The 16,308-nt window shown below is 42.7% G+C and overlaps 1 protein-coding gene across 1 annotated transcript; it reads right to left on the bottom strand.

Annotated features, from left to right (window-relative positions):
• Window positions 1-532: 532 nt before the first annotated feature.
• LOC101607335 (matrin-3-like) lies at window positions 533-12,471 on the bottom strand. Its single transcript, XM_012952271.2, is given in 5 exon segments — window positions 533-993; window positions 995-2,613; window positions 2,616-3,154; window positions 7,674-7,833; window positions 12,337-12,471. Coding segments are annotated over 5 exon segments (2,850 nt in total). The 3' UTR covers window positions 533-596.
• Between the last annotated feature and the right edge of the window lie 3,837 nt (window positions 12,472-16,308).

Below are 16,308 nucleotides of genomic sequence, written 5' to 3'. Positions count from 1 at the left end.
TGAACCTGCATTTAAATTGCTAATTTCATATGAAGTTCTCTAAAAATGAAATGCAACCAAAACAGCTTCAAACTCCAAATGAAAAGTCTGCAAGGCTCAGATTAAAATGTGGAATGTTTCATATGAAAGTAATAGAAATACAACTAGTTTTGTTCTTTATTGAATAGAATCAAAAGTTGTCATTTCTTGGGGGTGGGGAGGGAGGGAATTACCATGGGATATATTTTATAATCATGGAAAATGTTAATAAAAATTTAAAAAAAGTTGTCATTTCTTTGAAGCATCTAACTACTAAATTTCATTTTTCTGAATGGTTCTATTATCTTTCTCTTAGTGTTGCAAGTTGTCTTCCACAGATTAAAGTCTCTACAAAGTAGTTTTGTCTGTTATTCTGATGAAAGGAAAATTCCTCTTTATTAATTTAACTATTTCCTCTTTTTTTTGCTATCATACTTAACACATGAACAGAAGACATCTATTATTTATCCACTAAAACAAAAGAGTACATAGTTTTCTTCTATCAGTACTGTATTTTAAAAAGGTTAACATTAAGAACAAAGAACCATTGTGTTTTTGAAATAAGCTTCTTGCACATCTTAAGTTTCCTTCTTCTGCCTGCATTCTTCTGCCAATTTATTCAGAAATTTCTTTAATTTCTGATAGTGAGGAAGGCTGCTGCAATGAGTATTCTTTGCAACTTCTTCATTTGTATAAAAGAGTGAACACAGTTTACAGTAAAACCCTGTTTTAGGTATCACATAGTCTATACCAACAGGAACATTGGGCTGATATGGTCCAATTCTACACTCCTCTGGGATTGTATAGTCCTCCTTGTCATCACTTTGGCCATCTGTGTTTTCACTCGCATCTTTGTTCAGATCATAAGCATTCTCAGCAGATTCAGCACCTGTTCCTGAATTTTCCTCATTCTTAATTCCATTTTCCAACACTGCATCATTGTCTTGATCAAATTCCTCCATCTTGTCCACCTTGTTTTTTCTTGGCTGCTGCTGAAGCACTGGACACTGTTTTCATAGCTTTATTTGAAGGCTCTTTCTTCCCACAAGATGCCACATCGCCCAAATTAGCAAGGTCAGTCTCATCTCCCACTGAACTGCCACTTTGTAGCAGAGCTGCTGCTTCCTCTTCATCAACAAGCACCTCGTCTTCAGACTCAAGAAGCATACTGGGTTCTTGTTCTGCCTGGTAATCCTTTGTATCTTTCTCACCATCTTCACCTGACTTTTCTTCTTGTTCTTTACCTTCAGCGGTACTTTCTGTCTTCTGACATCCATCAGTTTTAGATTTCTTGTCACTTGGAGATTCTTTGCCATCTGGAGAGTAAGATCTTTTATGGGATTTATCTTTTCTCAGCAAGTCAATGCCTCTGTTGGGAATCTTCAGTACCAGTTTTTTGTATTTCTCAGACAAATCAACCTTAACACATCTCCCCTGGAACCAAAGTGCTTTCTTCAGACAATGGTTAACCATGGCCATTGCATCTTCTCTGGTCTCCATCTCAACAAAGGCCTGACTTTTCATCCTCATCAATATATAATTCTTTACTTTCCCATAAGGCTCAGCAAGTTTGAGGACAGAACTGTCAGAATAGCCAGAAGGGGGTAAATTGCTGAGGTGTATCCCATGTCCAAGCTCTTGCTTCTGATCAAACTTCTGATCAAGCTTTCCTTCAGGTTTCTTTATTCTTTTGTACTTCTGGGACAAATGCACCCTCACTGGCTTGCCAAGTACTAATGCTAGTGTGGTTGTATAATAGTCCACTGCAGCCTGAGCATCTTCTGTGGTTGCCGTTTCAATAAAAGCCTCATTTATTTTATTTATAATCAGATGGTTTGAAATAACTCCAAATGGTTGAACTAACTGTAGTAGTTGGTACCTCAAGTTTTTTCCTCACTGAAAATCCATGATGTGAACAACTCCGCTAGTTTCCACTGTGCCTTTCTGTATGTGCCTTGGTCCTTGCAGTTTTCCATTTCCAGCACCTATATTTCCTCTTGGTCCAACTGCTGGTCCTCCAAGATGAAATGAGGGAGGTGGAGGTCCCAGAATTCCTGGTGCTGGATTTGTAGACTGCTGCAACATGAATGTATCACCCATTGTATGTCCTGTATCCTTGTCAGGATTCCACTCTTGGTAGATTTCAAGAAGAAGATGGCATCGACAGCTGTAACTTGCTCCATTGATATGTTGGCTCCACTCCTTATTAGAATGAACTGGAAAATCACATATGTAGCACAGATGGGGATAATCTTTCAGTAAGAGTCCATGGAAGTCTTCAATATTGCTACTTGGAGGAGTGCCCCTCTTTTTCTCAAGGAGAGATCTCTCTTGTAAGGGGCCAGAACCATGTCCCATTCTCTCATACTCACTGTCAAATTTATGATAGTTATGTGAGGTCTCACCAAAAAAAGAATCATCCCTACACCTTTCTCCATCTCTTAATCTGTCATCTTCATAATCCAATCTGTCATAATAACCGGATACTTGAGAACGACTTCCATGGTCATAATCAAGCACTGGGCTGAGACTAAGACCACGATCATCAAAGCTATCTCTTCTAAAGTGCCTTTTTTCTTCCCAATCATTCTTAGGTGTACTCTGCATGGTGGCTCCTGTGTAGCAGATCTGCCATGTCTACCATAACTCAATATAGGGCCTTCTTCAGTTCTCCTCCTTTTAAGCTGTAGAAGGATTTGGAGCAAATTCTCAGGAGTAATCTTGTCCCCTAGATAACAACTCAGTTCATCTAAATCTCTAGTAGACAGACCAAAGCTGGCCAAAGTGTTACTGGCCTGGTCTGTATCTCCATGATGTTGAGAAGACAAAGGGAGTGGACCTCTACTTCCAATGTTAAATATAGACTGCAAGTTATGGGAAGAAGTACTAGCAAAAGACAGTGCCCTATGAGCTTCTTGTTGATTCAATGAAGAACACATTCCAAGATACATTAAACTAGCAAGACATGCAGTACTCTGGTTCATCCTTCCAAGAGATGTTGGCATACTTAAAGACTGGGTAGCAGCAGCAAGAAGGCCTATTCCTGCTGTGGACAGGTCATGCCCATGACCATGTGAGTCACTACCAAGAGATGACTACTGGAATGACTTGGACCTTGTAGAACTATATCTCTTGACTATTTTATAGATTTTTTTTTAAAGGTATTTTAAGACGGCCAAAAAGAAAGTTCAAACTAGAATGCTAGGTTAACTTTGCTTCAAAATATGGTAATGCTAATAAAAAGGATCAATAAGGACTTGAGAAACTTCTTCAAGCTGAGAAGCAGCAGACAACTCTGTAAATGTAACATTTGGCAGTCTGGGTTTCCTCAGTACCCAGGACAACCCGATGCATCAAGTGGTGCATACTCCTGGAGTTCTATGCATTCTTCTCTAGAATCTGGTTGAGTATCTGTTCTTTCAGTATGATCTGATGTAATACATTACATGGTGTGACAAATGTGTCAGAGATGTGATTTTCTGATGGAGACAGGTTTCTCATTCAGGCAAGGACATCTGAAGCCAGTTGCAATGCTATGCTATTTTCTATCTTCAGGTGGGTCAAGCATACCCTATTTTCAAGTCATCCTGGCCTTTTTCCACATGCTCTGTTTGGGAGTTCCTCCTGACATGGCCTGCTGGCCAGGTGCTGCAGCCAAAAAGGCCTCTCTGGTGTCTCTTGATGAGCACTAGATCTCCCAGCTTGAATCCGTGTGGTGTGGGTGAAGGTGACTTCTCATAAATGGCCTGTAACTGAGGCCAGAATTGCTCTTGTACCTGGAATAAAGCTTGTAAGGTAGACAGGAATCTCTTGTCATCAAATTCAGTTAACATTTTTGCTTTTATATTAGGTAACAAGGGTGGGGGTCTTGCATACATGATTTCAAAGGGAGTCAGCCCCATGGTATAGGGGGAGTTTCAAACACAGAAAAGGGCAAAGGGACAGAGAGATACCCAGTCATCGCCAGTTTCCAGGGGTGAGTTAGGGTCTCCTTTAAGGTCCAATTCATTCTTTCTACCTGTCCTGAACTCTGGTAAGGATACACACAATGAAGCTTCCAATTAGTCCCCACAATTTTAATTATAGCCTGGATTACCCATGAGGTGAAGGCTGGCCTGTTGTCTGATTCCAAAAGAACAGATAAACAATACTTTGGAATTATTTCATCTAATAGTCTTTTAGCCACATTTGAAGCTGTCTCATTCTTGGTTGGAAAGGCTGCAGTCCATCCTGAAAAGGTATCTATAAACACTTGTAAATACCTGTACCCATACAAACCAGGTTTTATTTCTGTGAAGTCAATTTCCCAGTTTATTCCTGGCCAGTTCCCCCTTTCCCTAGTTCCTGATTAGGAAACTCCACTTTGCACTTACTAGGCCGCAGGAATGGTGTTGCATTATGGTTTCTGGTTTTTTTTTTGTTTTTTTTTTTTGTCTCAAATCAAAGACTTTAAGGTGGGCCCATCTAAGTAAGTCCTCAATCTTCTGTTCTCCTAGATGAGTACTCTGATGCATTTGTCTGCTGAGTTGGCTGGCAAAGTCTGATGGGAGAAAAATCCTTCCATCAGGAGACTTATACCATCCTTATTCTTCATAGGCTGCTGTGCAGGTCTCAATCCTCTGTAGTTCTGAATCAATGTACTTTGGTGTTTCTGGCAAGGTGGGCACCACCATTGGAGGTAATTTTGTCACTAGGGTAGTAGCGACCTGGAGGGCTGCCTCTCCTCGAGCCACCTGGTCAGCCCTGTTGTTCCCTTTGGAAATAGGATCCTCCCCTTTCTGGCAACCAGGGAAGTGAATGATTGTTATTTATCTGGAGAGCCATATAGCCTGCAAGAGTTCCAGAATTTCCTGTTTATTTTTAATGTTTTTTTCCTTCTGCTGGCAATAGTCCTCTTTCTTTATAAATGGCCCCATGAACATGTACCATTGTAAAAGCATAATGGCTATCAGTATAGATATTAAGTTTCTTTCCTTGGCCCATCTGTAAGGCCTTGGTCAGGGCTATCAGTTCAGCTATCTGGGCAGATGTACCTGGAGGGAGGGCTTCTGACCACATAGTTGTTTCTTCCATTGTCACTGAAGCTCCTGCATACCAGACACCATCCTTAAGGAAGCTGCTTCCATCTGTATACCAGGTCAGCTCTGCCCTTTTAAGGGGAACATCCTTGAGATCTGGTAGGGTCTCTTGTAAACTGCCCAAGATCTCCAAGCAGTCATGTATGGGACTGTCTAGATCTGGGTCAGATAACAGCATTGCAGAAACGAGGGCCTTACTGATGGCAAATTGAACCCATGGGGGGTTGAGAAGAAGAGCCCTATAATGAGTCAGTCTGGTATTGGTCAGCCACCTGTCAGGGGGCTGCTTTAGCACTCCTTCAATAGCATGAGGAGTAGTCACTCTCAGGGTTTGGCCCAAAGTCAGGTTATCTGAATCTTTGATTAATAAAGCAGTGACTGCTATTATTCAGAGGCATGGGGGCCATCCCACAGCCACTGAGTCTAATTTCTTTGATAGGTAAGCAACTGGCCTCTTCCAAGGGCTGAGAGTTTCAGTCAGTAACCCTTTAGTAATGCCTTTGTTCTCATTAACGTAAAGATAGAAAGATTTGTGGATATCTGGCAAAGCCAATGCCGGGGCTTCAAGGAGGGCCTCTTTCAAACAGAGGAAGGCCTTCTCCGTTTCTGGGGTCCATTCTAGGGAGCTTTCTTGGCCCCTCATGGCCTCATAGAGAGGTTTGGCAATCTCTGTAAATCTGGATATCCAGAGTCTACAAAATCCCGCTGACCCCAAAACTCATGTACCTGTCTCTGGTTCTGGGGTGGGGAATGTTGAGGATTTCTCATTTCGGGCTCAAGACAACAGGCATTGTTCCCCCTTGAGTATGTACCCAAGGTACATTACTTTCCTCTGACAGAGCTGTGCCTTTCTGGCTGAAATTCGATACCCCATGCAGTCCAATTCTCTCAGCAAGGCCTCAGTGCCTGAGCGACAGGCTTCTTCATCTGAGGCTGCAATAAGGAGGTCATTTACATGCTGCAAGAGGGTTATTTGGATATAGGCATGGTGACACTCACCCAGATCCTCATGGAGTGCCTCATCAAAGATGGTGGGTGAGTTTTTAAATCCTTGTGGCAGTCTGTCCAAGTCCATTGTCCATTGAATCCATGTTCTAGATCACTCCATTCAAAGGGGAATAGAGGTTGACTGGCCAGGGCCAGTGGCAGACTAAAGAATGTGTCTTTGAGGTCCGGGACTGTGTACACATTGCATTCAGGTGACAGAGTGCTTAGCACAGTGTACAGGTTTGGCATTGTGGGGTGGATGTCTTCCACCCATTTATTAATTTCCCTTAGATCCTGCACAGGCTAGTAGTCATTGGAGTGGGGCTTCTTTACTGGCAGGAGAGGAGTATTCCAGGTGGACTAAAAGGGACTAATATCCCTTGTTTCCAAAGTCAGTCTATATGAGGTGTTATTCCTAGTTTGGCCTCTCGGGGCATAGGGTATTAGCTAACTCAGACTGGGCTAGCATTAGCCCTCAGTTGGACTATGATTGGGGCCTGATGTTTGGCCAGCCCGGTCTGATTTCTTTCTGCCCATACACCTGGAATCCTTTCCCATAGTTCCCTCAAATATGGGCTTTCAGGGGTGGCTTGGGAGGGAGAGGTGTAGAGTTTATATTCTTCCTGCAGTGACACACTTAACACGTGTATAGGACCATTCTGGTTAATAACCTGTACTCCCACAGGGTTGAAATGGATTTTTACTGCCATTTTAGTCAAAAGGTGTTGCCCCAATAGTGAATATGGGAACTCAGGGATGACCATGAATGAATGGGGTACCCATCCTATTCCTAAGTCCACTTTTCTTTGGGTAGTTCATGAGTACTGATTTGTCCCAGTGGCCCCCTGGATCCATGTCCGTTTGGTGGACAAGGATCCCACGGGCTGTTTCAGAATCGAATATTGGGTCCCAATGTCAACTAAAAAGTTTATTGGTTTCCCCTCCACCTTCAAGGTTACCCAGGGCTCATGGAGGGGGTGTATGCCCTGACACCTTCAGTCACTGAGTTCTCCTATCTCCAGACCTGTAGGACTCTTGTCTTTTTTTTCTGCACATTCATTTTTCCAATGTTCCATCTCTTTGCAATAAGCACATTGGTCCTTTTGGAGACAGGGTCTGTATGACTTTTCCCCTCTTGATTGGGGGTTTGGTCTGTCCCTGTTTCTCCCATAAGCCATGTTCTTTAATTCCCTTGGGTCAGAATTTCCTGTGGCAGCCAATACTAGTTTGGCCAGGCCTCTAGTTTGTTTGTCTTCTGGAGTCTTCCTGTTATTATAAACTTTTTCTGCTATTGCTACTAGCTCCGACATTTGCTTACCCACAAAACCGTCCCATTATTGGAGCCTTCTGCGGATGTTTAGTGCCAGTTGACAAAAGCCAGGTTTACAGCAGACTGGTTTTCTCTTGCTTCTGGGTCCAGAGGCATATAGGTCCAGTAGGCTTCTAGTAGCCTCTCTAAAAAGGCTCCCAGGGTTTCCTCCTTACCTTGTATAACCTGTCCTACCTTAGATAAATTTGAGGGCTTCCTAGCAGCCTCTCAGCGACTCCCCCCCATTAGAATCTGGAAGTAGACTTTGAGTATCTCCTTACCTTCAAGGTTGTTGGGGTCACAGTGAAGGTGGGTCAGGGGGAAAACCGTGTCTATGACGGCCTGCATGTCTGTGGGTTGGCTGTTAAGTCCAGGAACTAGCTTGTGAGCAGCAGCTAGAATTTGTTCTCTTTCCTCAGTTGTAAAGAGAACCTGCAAAAGCTGCTAACAATCACCCCAAGTGGGCTGGTGAGTTATCATTATAGAATCTAACAAGTCTAAGAGGGCTAAGGGTTTCTCTGAAAATTTTGGATTCTGCATCTTTCAATTGTACAGGTCACTGGTAGAAAAAGATATGAGTCACGAACTGTTGGCCATCCTGATTGTGGGGGGAGGAGTTGTTGCTTGCAAAGTCAGTGCAACTACAGTGGAGTCTACCTGTCTTGTGGCTTGGGCTTGCATGTGGGGAGGACTGATCATGTTTCTTCCTTCTTCCCCAGGACCCTGATTGGCAGCTCTCACTTGTGGTACAAGCGGCACAGGGGCAGATACATATGGATGCGGGTAGAGATCCTCCTTGGGAGCAAAGGACTTCTGGCTCATGATCCTTCCACAGCTTTGGTTCCCTGATAAACAGTATGGCTGGGGCTGGCAGCAAAAAGGTGTTAACCAGGGAGGGGGTCTTTCTACTAGATATTGCCATGCTGTAATATTTGGGACCTGGTAAGGGTGTCCAGGATTCCCATACACAATACTTTAACCTGGTAAATAGTAGGGAGATGAAAAGAGCCTCCTTCTGTCCATCTGACAATGAATGTTGGCCATTCATTCATGCAAAAGGTGGTTAATTTTCCCAACTGCACTGTCAGACCCAAATTTTCTGCCATGTGTCGGAAGTCTTTAAAATGTGACTGGACTAGGTCCAAACGGATGGAACTAGTTGCCTGTCCCATAATAGTTTCCTACAATATTTTCTATCATGGTGGAAACCAACTGCCCTCCAATGGGACTGGAGGCCTGCTCCATGGGAGGGAATACATCCCTGATACTGAAAACTTAAAACAGGGGTAGTCATGAGCCCTAGGGGTGTAACATCTGCTGATGTCTGGATAAATGTATATACTATGCTTATCAAACTGCCCAGTAAGCACTTCTCTTAATATTCATACCCTTATATTAACGCTACTCTCACTTTGGGCAGAGAATCTTCTCTTTTCAGATGGCAGTGACTTTGGGATGACTCAGAAGGTATCATAGTACTGGAAAGAAGTGGCTGGAATACTGAGTAAAATCTTGGTCACACATTCCAAGGCTCAGGGTCTAATGTGAAAGAGGTGGTGGGACAAATGTAAGAGCCAAAGCAAGGGTAGGACTCCTTACAATGTTCTCCCTCCAGACATAAAATGGCCTAGATATCCATGACCACATAGTGCCTGATACTACCTGCACAGGACCAGCATAAGAGGAGGAAAAGATCATGACATCAAAGTAAAAGACAGACTGATTGAGATGGGGAGGGGATATGATGGAGAATGGAATTTCAAAGGAGAAAGGGGGGACGGAGGATATTACCACGGGATATTTTTTATAATTATGGAAAACGTTCATAAAAATTGAGAAAATTTTAAAAAATAAAAAAGAAAGAAACCAGAAAAGGACAAACAACACACAGATACACAGACACAAAAACAAATTTACTGGGAAACAAAAAAGACACTCAAATGCTGCAGTTGATGGCCTGTCCTGTGAATGGGCTCTGCCAGATGGGCGCGACCTTTTATCAAAACCAGTCAGGCTAGAGTATTCAGACTCCACCAGTACAGAGCTTTCTAGCTCCACCATAAGGTGGTCTGGAGCATCCTCAGGACCTCCCGGCCCTGGGGTAGTTAGTGCCTCAACAGCTTTACCCCCTGGGCCCCCAGATTGCGTCAAGATGCCAGATTTGCTGAAAATGAGACAAAGCAGACCAGAGACACACAAAGAGGTGCTCAACTCACTGATTGGCAAAGAGCTAAATGCCCTCCAGGAAACACTCTACTATAGATTCTGGGGGTTCTCAGTGATCCCAGATGAGCCCCAATTGTAAGGGTTTGGGAATCACTGAAGGAAGACCCCAGACTCAACTACTATGCAAAAGCAAAGAGCGTTTATTCTGCAGAGTTAGTCAGCATGCAGGGGTCAACAATTCATATAAAAATAGCGACCTCTAGAGGAGCTCGGTTCTGACAGGCAATTAGTTCTACAGTTTGACTGGCTAATTTGAACAAGGACTGCATGTGATTAGTCGATTATATCTATATAGTTTTGATTGGTTGTGGCTGAGAAACCTTGAATTCCCAGGAAGTGACTAAACTTTTCTCTAGCCAGGATAGTCACTGATTAATGGCCCTTTGTTCTAATTTTAGGCCTAGCCTGGGAGGTGTTTTGCTGAAACCTATCATGGTGTCAATTTAGTCAATTTCGTTCTTTCACCCTAACCCTAACCAAAACCTTAAACCTAGTACTCACACAAATCCTCAACATAAGCCCAGACCTAGTGTTAAGCCTAGCTCTAACCATAGACCTAACCCAAACCCAAACCTTAACCTTAGCCACAACCCTAATGTTAAAATTAGCCTTAATCCTAGAACCAATCCCAAACCTGACCCTGAACTAGATCTTAGCCCTAACTCTGACTTAAACCTGATTGTCACCCTAACCCTGACCACTACATGTAGCCCTCATGCTAGCCCCAGTGTTAGATGGAGCACTAGCCCTAAGTCAAACTCTAACCCTAGCCCCAACCCTAAACATAACCATAAACCTAGCCCTAACCCTAATCTTAATTCTAGCCAAAGTTCTAACCCTAAAACGAGCCCTAAATCTAACTCTAAAACTAGCCCTAAACCAAACACTAAACCGAACCGTAACCCTAGTAACTAACCCTAACCATATCCACAACCCTAACTCAACCCTAATCCTAATACTAGTGCTAACCCCTAACCTTAAATCTAACCTAAAACCAGAAAACCTAACCCTAGCAACTCTAACCCTAATAGTCCTAACCACAAACCTAATCCTAACCCTACTAACCCTAAGCCTAAACCTAACCCTAGCCTTACAAACCCTAATTCTAACCCTATCCCAACCTTACCCATAACACTAATCATAACTTTAATCAGAACCATAATCCTAATAACTCTAACCCTAACTTGAACATTAACCTTAACCCTAACGCTAACAACACTAGCACTAACCTTAATCCTAACAACCCTAACTCTAACCCTAAACCTAACACTAAAAACCCTAACCCTAATAACCTAAACCCTAATCCTAACCATAACCCTAACCTAACAACCTGAACCTTAACCCTAACCTTAACAAATGTAACACAATGCATTATGGGAAACCTAACTCTAAGCCTAACATTATCCTTCACCCTAACACCCTTACCCTAGCATTAACACTAATCCTATCCCTAAGCCTAGCCATAATTCTAACACTCTAACCTTAACCGTAACTCTAACCATAAATCTAATTGTATCAGCATTAACTTTATCAATTCTAACACTATCTCTTACCTTAACTTAACAACCCTAAACCTAACCATAACCAAATCTCAAACCCTAACAACCCCAACCCTATGCCCAACCCAAACTTAATCCTAATAATCCCGAGGACCTGAGCATAGTGGTGCATTCCTTAATCCCAGCACTTGGAAGGTAGAGGTAGGAGGATCACCATGAGTTCAAGGCCACCTGAGACTACATAGTGAATTCCAGGTCATCTTGGGCTAAAGTGAGACCCTACTTTGAATCCCCTCCCCACAAAAGTCCTAATCATCAGTTTAACAACCCTAACACCATCACAAAGCATAACAGTAGTAACCTTATACCTACACCTATATCCCTAATGTTAATAATACTAACTCCATGCTATCCTTATATTTAACAACCCTAAATCCAACCATAACACAAACCTTAGTCATAATCTTAACCTTAAGAACCCTAACCCTGATGACTCTAACCATAACCTTACTCCTAACAACACTAAACCTAACTGTAATCCTTGTCAATTGAGCATCCAAACTCATTACTGTTAAGAAAAAAAAATCTTCCAGCCAGATGTCATGTCACATGGCTTTAATCTCAGCACTCAGAAGCCAGAGGTAAGATTTCCATGGGTTCAAGGCCACCCTGAGACTACATAGTGAATTCAAGGTCAGCTTGATCTAGAGTGAGACCCTACCTTAAAAAAACAAAATAATAATAAAAAAATTTTAAAAAAAACCAGATTCCACCCTCATCCCCATAATCTCAGGACTACCTCATCATTAAAGATGCATGTACTCCAAAGTCAAAAATCCCTAGAGGATTTACCAATCCCAACGCTCTTCAAAAGTCCAAAGTCTCTTCTACACACTCAAGGTCATCTCTTCATCATAAACACTTATAAAATAAACAATAAATATGTTACATATTTCTACCATATCAGAGTCCATTATAAACATAGCCATTCCAAAACAAAGGGATGGAGGCATAACAAAGATGGGACCAAAGCAAAACTAAACCCCAGCAGAACAAACACTACACCGTGAAGCTTCATGTCTGGCTTGTGGGGTTCATGATGGAGTCACTGGGGCTCCAAGGACTTAGATGTCGCCACCCACCCCAGCTCTGCAGCCTACAGGACCCATGGCCTGTGTATCAGGCTGGTTTCACTCTCTGCCTACTTTTCTTGGCTTACTTCCATGGTTCCTGCCACCTCCACATCCTGGGTTCTCCACTGCAACTTCAGTGTCACCTTCTCAGCTCCACACAGTGACCTTTCAAGATATCCTTGCAGGGACTCTGATGCTGCGCTCTCCCCCAGCAGCTTCATGACCCAAATACAAGACTTCATAACCATGTGAATTTTGCATCATTCATTCCTGCTAAACCAGTTCTATGTTGCTGCCTGTACCACATTCTGCTGCCAGCCTGAGATGTACCTGCCCCATGGACCTCAGCTGCATCTGTGTTTTTGTGTCTTCCAGGCTGACTCTGATGAAACTGTCCTGGGCAGTGGCTGTGAGCAAGGAACCCCTTCACTGGCATTGTGGGTTATGGCTTTCTCCTATAAAGAATTTATATTTTTCAGGATGGAGAGATGGCTTCATTGTTAAGGAACTTACCTGTGATGCCTAAGAATGCATGTTTGAATCTTCAGGTCCCATGTAAACCAGACACAGTAATGCAAGTGTGTAATGTGCACATGAGCTAAAAGGGGGACACACATATCTGGAGTTCATTCACAGTGGCTGAGAAGCCCTAGTGCACCCATTCTCTTTCTTTCTCTCTCTCTCTCTCTCTCTCTCTCTCTCTCTCTCTCTCTCTCTCTCTCTCTGTCTCAAAAATAAAATAATTTTAAAAAGAATTTCTATTTTCGTAAGTGGAAGATTCCACACATGGAGTCAGGAATGTATAACATAGTTCCTGTTTTCCCAGAGCAGAATCATTGATTTCTCCTTATTGGGGATGATCCCTTTAGAAACTGCAGATACTTTCTTGTCTACATTTAAACTTACACACATTCCCTCAACAGCTTGTCGTTTTAAAAAATTATTCATTTGTAAGAGAGAGAGAATAGGTGGTCCAGGACTTCTAGCCACTGCCAACAGACTCCAGACACTTATGCCACCTTGTATATAAATCTTATGTAGGTACTGGGGAATCAAACCTGGGTCCTTAGGCTTCATAAGCAAGTGCCTTAACCACTAAGCCAGCTCTCCAGGCCAACCAAGTGCCTTAGCCACTAAGCCAGCTCTCCAGGCCAACTTTACATTTTAAATAATTAACCTATATCCCCTAAAACCATAACTGAACTATAAATTATAGCCCTAATCATAATTTCTAATGCCTAACACCATAAATTGTAACCCTTATCTTAAACCTTAAACCTAACCCTAAACCACAATCCTAATACTAACAGTAACTTGATCCCTAACTCTAACCTAACCTGAATCCATACTCATAAACCTTACTACTAACTCCTAATACCTGAATCCTAACTTGAACTCAACCTTCACCCTAACCTGCCCCTAACACCCAGCCCTCACTTTCTCACCTTACCTTACCACACTAACCCCTTACAAATCCTGCCTAGCCCTATCATTTCCAAACCGTGCACCCATAAGCATGCTTTCATTGATAACAACAGAGTATATGGACCTCTGAGAGACACTTCAGGTTCCTATTCATAACCATGATAATTTCTATGTTCTGTGGATGAAATAATGTAGTCCATTCCAAGTCTTCTCAAAGGCCAGAAGATGTGTGTACACATAACAGGCAGTTTTATTTTTTAATTATTTATTTATTACATTTATTACTATTTTTTGTTTTTGTTTTTCAAAGTAAGGTCTCACTCTAGCTCAGGCTGACCTGGAATTAGTCTCAGAGTAACCTAGAACTCACAGCAATCCTCCTACCTCTGCTTCCTGAGTGTTGGGATTAAAGGTGTGAGCCCAGATATTTTTTAATTAAAAAAAATTAATTGCAGAAAAAAGAGGGTGAGTGTCAGGGTCTCCTGGCATTGAAAAGAAACTCCAGACACATGCATCTCTTTCTCCATCTATCTTTACATGACTCCTGGGAAATCAAACCCAGGCCATAAGGCAAACTTTTAACCACTGCCATAGTTCTAACCAATGGTTTGAGAGGGAGTCAGGTAGCTTGGTTAGGTAGGTTAGAGTAACTGGAACCCCAACATTAAAAAGCAGAAATGTTCTTAAGTCAATCCTTGCAATCTTCACTTTAGTAGAGAACAGAGATGAATCTCTCCTCTCCTTATCTCTTGACTAGAGTTCCCTAGACCTGTTTTTCCACAAACAAGGTAAGCCCTTCCTGAGAGGGAATACCCCATTCCTAGAACTTAAATCTGATCCTGACATTGTGATTGGTTAAGCTCAGCTCCAAAACTTGGCACCATGGCTGGCCTCTTCTTGAGCCATCCCCTAGCCCAGACCAATCATCCCTCACTCTGGCTTGCCTGAGCCTGAAGGTAAGACTCACAGCAATAAGGTTATGAAAAGTGTGGGAGGGGACAAGCCTCTCTTGGGGCTGCCTGCCCATCACTCCTGAAACTCTGGGTTCTGGTGAGTTTCCCCTCATCTTGTCTGGGCTGGGCTGAGATGAGGAGAGAATGACCTAATCCCCATGTCCCACAGAGGATCTTTACCTCCTCCTGCCCTCCACATGGCAGGAGCTCCCCCACCCCCGTCTCTTTACCTTTTTTTCAGCCTCACCAGGTGGGCTTTCAGACCATGGGGGTATATTCATTTTCCTTTCCTTGGTTCTGTACTTCCCTCAATAAATGTAAGGATTTAATAACTATCCTCAGTCTCATGGTAGTCCATTCTTTGATTAAAAGTAGACACAAATGTAGGGTCTGGGGTACAAGGACTTTTCTATTCCCTGACACCCCATTTAATTCTAACCCTAATAGCCTAAATTATAAGCCTTAACATAAACCTTAAACCTAGGCCTAACTCTAAATCCCAATCCTAATATTGTGACCTGAGCCCTACCCTTGACCTTACTCTCAACCCTACCCATAATGCTTAATACTAACCCTAACCTTAACTCAAAACCTTACCCTAATTTATCTTTAAGACTTTCTCACCATAATCTCAAAACAAACCCCACTTGTCCTATCATTTCACAACAGTGCATCCCTAAGAACATTTTCATTGATGACAACAGAATGCATTTACGTCTTATTCTATTCAATTTTTTTTTATTAACAACTTCCATAACACCCCATCGTAATGGCCTCCCTCCCTCCACTTTCCCATTTGAAACTCCATTCTCCCCATCTCAATCAGTTTCTCTTTTATTTTGATGCCATGATCTTTTCCTCCTATTATGATGGTCTTGTGTAGGTAGTGTCAGGCACTGTGAGGTCATGGATATCCAGGGCATTTTGTGTCTGGGGGGAGCATGTTGTATGGAGTCCTACCCTTCCTTTGGCTCTTACATTCTTTCTGCTGCCTCTTCCACAATAGGCCCTGAGCCTTGGAAGGTGTGATAGAGATATTGCAGTGCTGAGCACTCCTGTCACTTCGTTCCAGCACCTTGATGTATTCTGAGTCATGCCAACCAAGGTCACTGCCATCTGAAAAGAGAAGTCTCTACCAAAAGTGAGAGTAACATTAATATAAGAGTATGAAGATTAAGAGAAGTGCCTACTGGGCAGTTTGATAAGCACAGTGTATAAATTTAGCCAGACAGCAGTAGGTGTTACACCCCTGGGGCTCATGACTACCACTGTTTTGAGTTTTCAGAATCAGGGATGTATTCCATCTCATGGAGCAGGATCCAGTCTGAGAGAAGTTGGTTTCCTTGATGACAGATGTGCCACTATTGCACCAGTTGGTTCATTTGGCTTGGCTGGCCAAATATAATACTTGCAGTGTCCACTGTTGAGTATCTTCACTGGTGATTTCTCTTTCTCCCATTGAATTGCATGCAGAGTTGCTTCTTCCAGCTTTCTGTCAGCTGGTCTATGTGGAGGAGATTATCAACTCAGTTCCAGTAGGATTTCTCAGTGGCCTTTCAGCCCAAGTATGTGAAGTCTTAAGCAATATGGTCTTGCCATTTATTCCTGGTGGAAAACCAAGGGCCTCGGCAATGGCTTATGATGTTTTGGAGAAATCACGTACCTCCCTGGCCAACAATT

The sequence above is a fragment of the Jaculus jaculus genome, chromosome 18 (genome assembly GCF_020740685.1).
Source record: "Jaculus jaculus isolate mJacJac1 chromosome 18, mJacJac1.mat.Y.cur, whole genome shotgun sequence".
NCBI lineage: Eukaryota > Metazoa > Chordata > Mammalia > Rodentia > Dipodidae > Jaculus > Jaculus jaculus.
Note: the sequence above shows the minus strand (reverse complement) of the source record. Positions and strands in the feature narration are given on the sequence as shown.